The sequence below is a fragment of the Piliocolobus tephrosceles genome, chromosome 19 (assembly GCF_002776525.5).
Source record: "Piliocolobus tephrosceles isolate RC106 chromosome 19, ASM277652v3, whole genome shotgun sequence".
Classification (NCBI taxonomy): domain Eukaryota; kingdom Metazoa; phylum Chordata; class Mammalia; order Primates; family Cercopithecidae; genus Piliocolobus; species Piliocolobus tephrosceles.
This window is the reverse complement of record NC_045452.1, coordinates 11,908,043-11,920,276: the sequence shown is the minus strand read 5'-3', so window position 1 is coordinate 11,920,276 and position 12,234 is coordinate 11,908,043. Positions and strand designations below refer to the sequence as shown.

Below are 12,234 nucleotides of genomic sequence, written 5' to 3'. Positions count from 1 at the left end.
GCTGGCTGGGGATTTTTGAGATCCCACTGCAGGAACACATCTCTGGGTCTGAAGCACGACCCCGACTCTCTCCCCACTCTTGAAGCGAGCTGCCTGGAGAGTCACAAATACTGTGGGTCAGCCTGTATCATTGTCCAAGCTGTTGTACTCAATTTTGTTACCTAACACCATTTCAGATAAAAACCATTAAGACCACACCCAACCACAGTATTTTTTCAATGATCGGGAGAGAAACCTGCTCTTACTTAAATCACTAAAATAAATACATGTATCTGGTGGGCAAGAATGAGAACCCAGATGAATAAAAGTGCTCCCTCTAATGAGTTACACTAGAAGCTGGAGATGGGGAAGGGATTGCCTGAAACACATGAATAGGAAAAATGTCTCTTCCATGCAGTGGTCAACTGGGTCAAATGCCTATCATGTATTCTTAAGACATGTATTGTTTTTCTCGTTAAAAAATTGTTTTAAAATCACATTTAAAGGCTCCAAACATGCAGCAATAATAGTACAAAAACAACAACAAAAAAGAAAACAAATGAAAATAATCCACACCACAACATTAAAAAGTGCAACTTACTTCGAATGGGGCCTGGATGGGCTCCTCTGGCACTAGTGACCCACAGTCATAGAGGGGAGAAAATGATGGGAAAAAGCCACACACACACAAACACTCTCACTTACACTCACATCAATAGGTCCTGGGCAGACAAAAGATTAGAAACACAACAGCTCATCTTTCCTCAACTACTGAAATGAGCCAGTGAGACCACGTAGGACAGGACGCCAGTTCCCCTCCCTAGGCCACGTTTCTAATAATCTTGGTCTAGCACCACCGTAAACAAAGTGGAACTTTCATATGGACGTGCAAATCCTGTGAGTCCTTGGAATCCTAGTGTTACTAAAGATAGGCTGCTGCTTCCTCCTGTGGATGGCAGAGACTGAGGAGGAGGCTGGATGTCGTTCAGGTTCATTTCCAGGAGAAAGGGAGCATTCCTGAGGTTCTATACTCAGCAGTAAAAGTAGAGGACCCTCCTTCACCAGTTTCTAAAAAGGTTGCACCTTGAAATAGGTAAAATTCATGGACTGTGCATATTTTTGAGTGGTTTGGCGGCAGGGCAAAATTAGGCAACCTCTTCCAAGGAGGTCCAAAACAAACAAACAAACAAACAAACAAAAAAAAACGAACAAACAAAAAAACTAAAATTGAGACCCTCAAACTGAATTGCTTCTCAACAGCCTGATGATCGTTCCTCCTCCTCTTCCTTGGCAAAGAAGGTCTCCAGTTCCATTAGTTTCTGTATCAAAAGAGCATCCAGCTCTCGACTCTGCACAGCTGCCTTCTGGGCCCTGGTAAAGCTGCCTGCCACCATGACTTTACCTCGAGCTCTCCTCTTTCGCGGGACTGTAAAATCCTGAAATTCTAGAACTCGCTTCCTCTTCTGTTGGCTGATTGAGATTAGCGTACCATTTCGTTCCTTGGGTTCCTCAAAGATGGTCTCTAAACACCTAAGGATGAAGCACGAAACAGAATCACCAACGGGCTGACTCACGTGGCCCATCCTGTCAACAGGGTCAGGGTGTTGACGCTGGGTTAACAACCCTTCTAGTCAATAGTGACTGAAAGCTACTTGCACCAACTCTTTTTTTTTTTTTTTCTGTGAGACAGAGTTTCACTCTTTGTTGCCCAGGCTGGAGTGCAATGGCATGATCTTGGCTCACTGCAACCTCTGTCTCCTGGGTTCAAGTGATTCTCCTGCCTCAGCCTCTCAAGTAGCTGGGATTACAGGCATGTGTCACTACATCTGGTTAATTTTTTGTTTGTTCGTTTAAGACAGTCTTGCTCTGTCACCCAGGCTGCAGTGCAGTGGCACAATCTCGGCTCACTGCAAGTGCCACCTCCAGGATTCATGCCATTCTCCTGCCTCAGCCTCCCAAGTAGCTGGGACTAAAGGTGCACGCCACTATGCCCAGCTAATTTTGTTTTTTTGTATTTTTAGTAGAGACAGGGTTTCACTCTGTTAGCCAGGATGGTCTTGATCTCCTGACCTCGTGATCCACTCTCCTTGACCTCCCAAAGTGCTGGGATTATAGGCATGAGCCACCGTGCCCAGCCAATTTTTTTGTAATTTTAGCAGAGATGAGGTTTCACCAGTTTGACCAGGCTAGTCTCGAAATCCTGACCTCAGGTGATGCACCTGCCTCAGCTTCCCAGTGCTGGGATTACAGGCGTGAGCCACCGCACCCAGCCCTGACTCATCTTTAAAAAACATATATTTTTTGAGACAGAGTCTCACTCTGTCACTCAGGCTGGAGTGCAGTGGCACAATCACAGCTCACTAGAGCCTCGACATCCTGGGCTGAAGTGATCCTCCCACCTAAGCCTCCCAAGTAGCTGGGACTATAAGCATGCACCACCATGTCTGGCTAATTTAAAAAGAATTTTTTTTTTTTTTTTTTTTGTAGAGATGGAGTCTTGGTATATTGCTCAGGCTGGTCTCCAACTCCAGGGCTCCAGTGATCCTCCCTCCTTGGCCTCCTGAAGTGGTGAGATTACAGGCATGAGCCACTGGCTCTGATTCATTTTTTTAAATGGTTACACAGTAGATTCCATTATAAGGAATTAATTATAAGTAATTATAAGTAAATTAATGAGAACCCTAGTAATATTTTAAATGTTGGGTTGTTTCCAATACCTCCCTTTTTTGTGCATTTGAGACAGGTTTCACTCCTGTCACCCAGGCTGGGGTGCAGTGGCGTGAAGTCAGCTCACTGCAACCTTTGCCTCCCAGGCTCAAGCAATTCTCCTGCCTCAGCCTCCCGAGTAGCTGGGACTATAGGTGCAGGCCACTGTGCCTGGCTAATTTTTGTGTTTTTAGTAGAGACGGGGTTTCACCATGTTGCCCAGGCTGGTCTCGAACTCCTCAGCTCAAGCAATCTGCCTGCCTTGGCCTGCCAAAGTGCTAGAATGACAGGTGTGAGCCACTGTGCCCAGCCTTTATTTATTTTTAGCAATGAGGCAAAGATGTTGTAATAATTGTACAAATGTGTTAGAGCAGACATACGAAATCTTAGAATAAAATCCTAAAGTTCTCCTATATTCTAGAAACAGTGGGCATTTAATAAATGTTCACTGACTTGAATTGAATTCAGACCTAAATGAAACTCTTTCCGTATTTGGGTTTACAATCATATCTGAAAAATCAATGATTATCAGTCCTGAAGTCAGCATATTTGGTAAAAATACAAATACAAACTACTTCTTTGTACTTTTTTTTTTTTTTTTTGAGACAGAGTCTCGCTCTGTCACCCAGGCTGGAGTGCAGTGGCACAATCTCGGCTCACTGCAACCTCTGCCTCCTGGGTTCAAGCAGTTCTCTGCCTCACCCTCCCGAGTAACTGGGATTACAGGCGCCCGCCATCACGCTCAGCTAATTTTTGGATTTTTAGTAGAGATGGGGTGGGTTTCACTATATTGGCCAGGCGAGTCTTGAACTCCTGACCTCGTGATCTACCCGCCTCGGCCTCCCAAAGTGCTGGGATTACAGGCGTGAGCCACCGCGCCCAGCCTCTGTACTTTTTCTTTTTTCTTTTTTTTGAGATGGAGTTTCGCTCTTGTTGCCCAGGCTGGAGTGCAATGGTGCGATCTGGGCTCACCGCAACCTCTGCCTCCCGGGTTCAAGCGATTCTCCTGCCTCAGTCTCCCAAGTAGTTGGGATTACAGGTGCGAGCCACCACGCCCAGCTAATTTTTTTTCTTTTTTGAGACGGAGTCTCGCTTTGTCGCCCAGGCTGGAGTGCAATGGTGGAATCTCGGCTCACTGCAAGTTCTGCCTCCCAGGTTCACACCATTCTCTTGCCTCAGCCTTCTGAGTAGCTGGGACTAGAGGCGCCCGCCACCACACCTAGCTTTTCTCGTATTTTTAGTGGAGACAGGGTTTCACTGTTAGCCAGGATGGTCTCAATCTCCTGACCTTGTGATCTGCCTGCCTCAGCCTCCCAAAGTGATGGGAGTTTTTTGTATTTTTAGTAGAGATGGGGTTTCACCATGTTCGTCAGCCTGGTCTCAAACTCCTGACCTCGTGATCCACCCGTGTTGGCCTCCCAAAGTGCTGGAATTACAGGCGTGAGCCACCGCACCTGGCTACATTTTATGTAACCCAATACACTTTATTTCCTATCCTATTACTGACCCTAATTCAAGTGCTGGAATTGAAAAATACCAATTCTAGCTATTTATAAGACCCAATATTGGTACAACTGAACATAAACTCTTTCTAAAGTGAAAGGGCTGGAGATTCACATCAATCATTTCAAATTCTTCCCTTTTATTTCCCAGCTATAATTACCTACCTGTTTGCAGGAGGAGATTTATAATTCTTGTTGGTATATATCTCTTCTAAACTAAACTCCTTCTTCTTTAACCTGAAAAGAAAGAAAAAAATTCTTCATGTTCTCTCTTTTTTATAGACAAGGTCTTGCTCTGTTGTCCAGGCAAAAGGGCAGTGACATGATCATAGCTCACTGCAGCCTTGAACTCTAGCCATCCTCCAGCCTCAGCCTCCTGAGTAGCTGGGATTACAGGTGTGTGCCACCACGCCAGGCTAGATTAAAAAAAAAAATTAGGTATGAGTTACTGTGCACAGCCTCATGTTCTCCTAAGAGGGAAGAGATTGATTTCCCAATGCTATCCTTTACATTTGCTCCAACCTATCTGTAATATGTTTTAGATGTGTCTCATGCAAACAATGTGTACTGGAAAAAATGTGTACTGGATTTTCTTTTCCAGGGTACCAACCTTCAAACTTTATGTAACTGAGTCCATTAATACTTACTGGAAATGATATACTTAGATTTATATCTATTATTTTTCATAGATTTATATCGATTTTACAGCTGTTGTTTGTGCTGTCTTTGCAATGTTTCTTTTCATGAATTGACTGTTCTTTTTTTTCTATCTCCCTCCACTGACTAGGAAACTATATACTCTTTTTTGTTTTTTTCTGTTTTAGAGATGGGTCTTTCTCTGTTGCCTAGGACTCTGAGGCTGGGTACAGCCTAAGTGACAAAGACTCTGGCTCTTAAAATATATATATACATACACACACACACAAAACTCTTCATACCTATCAATTATACAGTAACCCTGAGGTACAGCTTAAATAGTAAAAGCAGGCCATATGCTTGCTTTTTTCCTTTCATAACCAATTTCCAAAACAATGAGTTGGTTTCCCAGTATCTTCCAAAGATGGCCAATGGTATTAAATTTTTTTTTTTTTTTTGAGACGGAGTCTCGCTCTGTCGCCCAGGCTGGAGTGCAGTGGCCGGATCTCAGCTCACTGCAAGCTCCGCCTCCTGGGTTCAGGCCATTCTCTGCCTCAGCCTCCCGAGGGGCTGGGACTACAGGCGCCCGCCACCTCGCCCGGCTAGTTTTTTTTTGTATTTTTTAGTAGAGAAGGGGTTTCACCGGGTTAGCCAGGATGGTCTCGATCTCCTGATCTCGTGATCTGCCCGTCTCGGCCTCCCAAAGTGCCGGGATTACAGGCTTGAGCCACTGCGCCCGGCCTTAAATTTTTTTAAGTATCATTATGAACTACTGGGTTTATATTTGATATGCTGTAATCTACTGAACTTATTATTCTTTTGAGGGTCAGCTGGTCTCATCTGTGGCCAGAGGGAATCTCTTCAAACTGGTTCTTGAGAGCCAGGCATGGTGACTCCCAATAGTAGTCCCAGTTACTTGGGAGACTGAGACAAAAGGATTTTTTTTTTTTTTTTTTTTTAAAACGGAGTCTCGCTCTGTCACCCAGGCTGGAGTGCAGTGGCCGGATCTCAGCTCACTGCAAGCTCCGCCTCCCTGGTTTACGCCATTCTCCTCCCTCAGCCTCCCAAGTAGCTGGGACTACAGGCGCCCGCCACCTCGCCCGGCTAGTTTTTTGTATTTTTTAGTAGAGACGGGGTTTCACTGGGTTAGCCAGGATGGTCTCGATCTCCTGACCTTGTGATCCGCCTGTCTCGGCCTCCCAAAGTGCCGGGATTACAGGCTTGAGCCACCGCGCCCGGCCCAGCAAGATGATTGTTGAGCCCAGGAGTTTGAGACCAGTCTGGGCAACAAAGCAAGACCCTGTCTCTATAAAACATTAAAAAATAAAACAAAAAACTGGCTCCTGAATCCCTTTGACATGACCCTAGGAGTCTCTGAGAGCTCCGCTACTTTATTTATCTTATTCATTTCCTGCCCTAGACCTGTAATCACTCTCCAAGGAGTCCAGGTTCACATACCATAAAATTCATCCATTTAAAATGTACAATTCAGTGATTTTTAAAATACTCACTAGGTTATTCATGATCACCACTATCTAATCTCATCCAGTTTTTTATGAGATAGGGTCTTGCTCTGTCACCACTGCAGCCTCAACTTCCTGGGCTGGGCTCAACAGATACTCCTGCTTCTGCCTCCATGTAGCTGGGACCACAGGTGTGTGCCACCATAGCTGGATTATTTTTTTATTTTTTATTTTATTCATTTCTTGAGACAGAATTTCGCTCTTGTTGCCCAGACTGGAGTGCAATGGCACGACCTCAGCTCACTGCAACCTCTACCTCCTGGATTCAAACAATTCCCCTGCCCAGTCTCCTTAGTAGCTGGGATTACAGGCGTCTGCCACCACACCCGGCTAATTTTTGATTTTTTTTTTCTTTTGAGATGGATGGAGTCTTGCTCTGTTGCCAGGCTGAAGGGCAGTAGAGCGATCTCAGCTGACTGCAACCTCTGCCTCCCGGGTTCAAGCGATTCTCCTGCCTCAGCTTCCCGAGTAGCTGGTACTACGGGTACACATCACCACACCCAGATAATTTTTGTATTTTTAGTAGAGATAGGGTTTCATTGGCATTGGGAGTTATACCTGATGTAAATGACGAGTTGATGGGTGCTGACGAGTTGATGGGTGCAGCACACCAACATGGCAAAAGTATACATATGTAACAAACCTGCACACTGTGCACATGTACCCTAGAACTTAAAGTATAATAAAAAAGAAAAAAATAATAATAGGGCAGAGGAAGCAATCATATATATGCATTTGTCTCATGTGAGCCTTAGGGTGATAACTTTGAGTTCTCTGTCCTTTGCCTACTAGGAATTTCCTTGTGGGCAAATTTTGAGGAAGGTATGCAGCCTTTTTATTTTTGTGTTAAATAGCTATGTTATTTAGGAATAAAATGGAAGCAAGTTTACCTGAAAAAAAAAAAAAAAAAAAAAGAGGGTTTCACCACATTGGCCGGACTGGTCTTGAACTCCTGACCTCAGGTGATTCACCCACCTCGGCCTCCCAAAGTGTTGAGATTACAGGCGTGAGTCACCATGCCCAGCTGTAACTTTGACTGGTTGTTTTTTTTTTGAGACGGAGTCTTGCTCTGTCGCCCAGGCCAGAGTGCAGTGGTGTGATCTTGGCTCACTGCAAGCTCCGCCTCCCGGGTTCACGCCATTCTCCTGCCTCAGCCTCCCGAGTAGCTGGGACTACAGGCACCCACCACAAAACCTGGCTAATTTTTTTGTATTTTTGTAGAGACAGGGTTTCACAGTGTTAGCCATGATGGTCTCAATCACCTGACCTTGTGATTCGCCTGCCTCAGCATCCCAAAGTGCTGGGATTTCAGGCGTGAATCACCACGCCTGGCCACTTTGACTTTTTAGTAGAGAGAAGGTTTTATCACATTGGCCAGGATGGTCTCGAACTCCTGACCTCAGATAATCCACCCATCTTGGCTTCCCAAAGTGCTGGGATTACAGGCATGAGCCACCATGCCCAGCTGTAACTTTGATGTTTTAGTAGAGATGGGGTTTCACCATGTTGGCCAGGCTGGTCTTGAACTCCTGACCTCAGGTGATCCACCCACCTCGGCCTCCCAATGTGTTGGAGTTACAGGCGTGAGTCACTGCGCCTGGCCTATTTTTTCATTTTTTTTAAAGACAGGGTCTCACTCTCTTGCCTGGGTTAAAGTGCAGTGGCATAATGATAGCTGACTGCGCCCTTGACCTCCCTGGCTGAAGCAATCCTCCTGTCTCAGCTTCCCAAGTAGCTGGGACTACAGGTGCACACACAGTACTATGCCCGGCTAATTTTTTTTTTCTTTGAGACAGAGTTTTGCTCTGTTGCCCAGGCTGGAGTGCAGTGGCGTGATCCTGGCTCACTGCAACATCTGCCTTCCAGGTTCAAGTGATTCTTCTGCCTCAGCTTCCCAAGTAGCTGGGACTACAGGACAACAGGTATGCACCACCCTGCCTAGTTAATTTTTGTATTTTTAGTAAAGATGGGGTTTCATTGTATTGGCCAGGTTGGTCTCGAACTGCTGACCTTGTGATCCCCCAGCCTCAGCCTCCCAAACTGCTGGGATTACAGGTGTGAGCCACCACGCCTGGCCTCCAGCTACTTTTTTTCTTTCTTTCCTTTTTTTTTTGAGACCAAGTCTCACTCTGTTGCCCAGGGTGGAGTGCAGTGGTGTGATCTAGTTTAGGCTCACTGCAACATCTGCCTTCCAGGTTCAAGCAATTCTCCTGCCTCAGCCTCCTGAGTTGCTGGGATTACAGGTGCCCACCACCACGCCTGGCTAATTTTAAAAACATGTTTAGCAGAGACAAGGTTTCACCATGTTGGCCAGGCTGGTCTTGAACTCCTGACCTCAGGCAATCTGCCCACCTCAGCCTCCCATAGTGCTGGGATTACAGGCATGTCTGGCTAATTTTTAAAAACTACTTTTGGTAGAGATAGGGTTTGTCTATGTTGTGCAGGCTAGCTTCGAACTCCTGGGCTCAAGTGATCCTCCAGTCTCAGCCTCCCAAAGTGCTGGGATTACAGGGTTGAGCCACGACGCCTGACCTGATCTTTTGTAGAGATGTGGTCTCACTATGTTGCCCAGGCTGGTATCAGACTTCTGGGCTCAAGCGATCCTCCTGCCTCTACCTGCCAACGTGCTGGGATTATAGGAATGAACCACCACACCTAGCCTTAAAACACTTTCAAAACTCCAAAAAGAAACCTACTTTTGCAGTCACCTAGACTCTCCCCTACCACCCAGCACTGGTAACCACTAAACTACTTTCTGTCTCTTAAAGGATTCTAGACATTTCATATAAAATGAATCACATAGAATGTGCTGTTTTCATAGTTAACCACTGTTGTAGCATGTATCAGTACTTCGTTCCTTTTCCTGCCTGAATAATACTCCATCTATGGATATACCATCTTTTCTTTATCCATTTATCAACTGATGAACATTTGGTTTCCACTTTTTAGCTACTATGAATAATGCTGCTGTGAACATTCATGCACAAGTTTTTTGGTGAATGTATGTTTTCAATTACCTTTTTTTTTTTGAGACAGAGTCTTGCTTTGTCACCCAGGCTGGAGTGCAGGGGTGCAATCTTAGCTCACGGCAACCTCCACCTCCTGCGTTAAGGCAATTCTCCTGCCTCAGCCTCTTGAGTAGCTGGGGTTACAGGCAAGCACCACCACTCCTGGCTAATTTTTGTATTTTTAGTGGAGATGGCGTTCAAGGCTGGTCTTGAACTCCTGACCTCAGATGATCTGACCGCCTCAGGCTCCCAAAGTGCTGGGATTACAGGCGTGAGCCACCATGCCTGGCATGTTTTCAATTCTTTTGGGTATATACCTAGAAGAATTGTTGGGTCATACGGTAACCAATTTTTTCAGGAACATTTTACATTCCCAGGAGATGTGTATAAGGGTTTGAGTTTCTCCACACCCTTACTACACTTATTTTCTGTTTTATTTTTTCTTCCCATCCTAGTGGGTGGGAAGTGGTATTTCACTATGGTTTTGATTTGCAGTTCCCTGATGACTCATGATGTCAACAGCATCTTTTCAAATGCTTGTGGGTCATCTGTCTATCTTCTTTGGAGAAATGTCTATTTAAATACTTTGTCCATTTAAAAAATATGGTTATTGTCTTTTGGTTGTTGAACTATAAGAGTTCTTTATTGCTTGTGGATACCAGACCCTTATTAGATGTGTGATTTGCAAATATTTTCTCCAGTTCTGTGGGTCATATGTTATCTTGTTTTTTGTCGGAGACAGTTGGGCGTGGGGAGACAGTCTCACTCTCTTGCCCAAATTGGACATCAGTGGTTTGATGACAGTTCACTGCAGCCTTGAAATCCTAGACTCAGTGATCCTTCCACCTCAGCATCCTAAATAGCTGGGACTACAGGAGTGTGCCACCATGCCTGGTTAGTTTTATTTTTATTTTTGTAGAGACAGGGTCTCATTATGCTGCCCGGGTTGGCCTTGAACTCCTGGGCTCAAGCATTCCTCCCACCTTGGCTTCCCAAAGTGCTGGATTACAGGCATGAGCCACCATGCGTGGTCACCTTTTCTTTTTTTATACTTTATTTTTTTACAGTAGTTTTATGTTCACAGAAAGACTGAACAGAAAGTAGACAGTTCCCATATAGCCCCTGCCTTCACACATGGATAGCCTTCCAGAGTGTACAACTGTTGTACAATGAACATATATTGATACATTATCACCCAAAAGTCCAGTTTATGTTGGAGCTTACCCTTGTTGTTTTCTATGAGTTTTGACAAACACATAATGCCATGTATCCCCCATTACAGTAACACACGTAACAGTTTTCACTGCCCTACATACCCTCTGTGCGCCACCTAGTCATCCCTTCCTTCCCCTCAACCCTTGGTGACTTCTGTCTCCATGGTTTTGCCTTTTCCAGAATGTCAGGGAGTTGAACTCATACAGTACACAGTTTATTCAGATTGGCTTCTTTTGCTCAGCAGTATGCATTTCAGATTCCTCCATATCATTTCATGGCTTGATAGCTAATTCCTTTTTAGTACTGAGTAATATTCCATTGTCCAGACAGTTTATTCATTCACCTACTGACGGACATCTTGGTTGCTTCCAAGTTTTAGAAATTCTGAATAAAGCTGCCATGAACATTTATGTACAGATTGTGTGTGAAATGTTTTCAACTCATTTGGGTAAATACCAAGGAGTGCAGCTGCTGTATGGTATGGTATGTACATTTAGTTCTGCATGGGAATTGCCAAACTGTCTTCCAAAGAGGCTATAAACCATTTTGCATTCCCACCAGCAGTGAATGAGAGTGTCTGTTGCTCCACATCCTCCTTCAATTCTCTCCTCTTACCTCTTCCTCTCCCTTGATCATATTTTTGTTTCTGTACTTCATTGTGAAAATTCTGTTCTGTTGTGCTCCTGTTCGTTAGCACTATTTAGTTCTATTTAACTTGCTGTTAATGCATTTATTAAAGTTCTATTTTGATTACTCAATTTTACATTTTTAGAAATTCTGTACAGTTCTACTTTAAATGTAGTTGGTTTTTTCAAGTATATCTTGCTTCATTATTCATATTTTCAACCCACTTGTATTTCTTTAAACACATAAAACATACTATAGGCCAGGCATGGTGGCTCACGCCTGTAATCCTAGCACTTTGAAAGGCCAAGGGTGGGCAAATCACTTGAGTCTAGGAGTTTGAGACCAGCCTGGCCAACATGGTGAAACCCTGTCTCTACTAAAAATACAAAAATTAGCCAACGTGGTAGTGCACACCTATAATCCCAGCTACTCTGGAGGCTGAGGGAGGAGAATTGCTTGAACTTGGTAGGTGGAGGCTGCGATGAGCCGAGATCATGCCACTGCGCTCCAGCCTGGGGAACAGGCGTGAGCCACCGTGCCTGGCCAGCTGGTTTCAAACTCCTGACCTCAAGTGACCCACCCGTTTCAGCCTCCCAAAGTGCTAGGATTACAGGCTTGAGCCACCATACCCTGCCAGAATCAACTTTTAAACATGTTTTGGGCCGGGTGGATGACTTGGGGTCAAAAGTTCAAGACCAGCCTGACCAACATGGTGAAACCCTGTCTCTATTAAGAATATAAAATTAGGCCGGGCGTGGTGGCTCACGTCTGCAATCCCAGCACTTTGTGAGGCCGAGGTGGATGGATCATGAGGTCAAGAGATTGAGACTATCCTGGCCAACATGGTGAAACCCCATCTCTACTAAAAATACAAAAATTAGGTGGGTGTGATGGCACACTCCTGTAGTCCCTGCTACTCAGGAGGCTGGGGCAGCAGCATCCCTTGAACCCAGGAGGCTGAAGTTGCAGTGAGCCCAGATCGTGGCACTGCACTCCAGCCTGGGTGACAGAGCGAGACTCCGTCAAAAAAAAAAAAAA

At 44.9% G+C, this 12,234-nt stretch overlaps 1 protein-coding gene across 1 annotated transcript in view; it reads right to left on the bottom strand.

Annotated features, from left to right (window-relative positions):
* Positions 1-425: 425 nt before the first annotated feature.
* LOC113219587 (protein PRR14L-like) overlaps positions 426-12,234 on the bottom strand; it is a 17,606-nt gene continuing 5,797 nt past the window's right edge. The window contains exons 4-5 of the mRNA XM_031934657.1: positions 4,353-4,424; positions 426-1,509 (exon numbers count right to left, since the gene is read on the bottom strand). Of these exons, the coding sequence (XP_031790517.1) occupies positions 1,233-1,509; positions 4,353-4,424 (349 nt within the window). The 3' untranslated portion in view covers positions 426-1,232. The remainder of the gene's footprint in view (positions 1,510-4,352; positions 4,425-12,234) is intronic.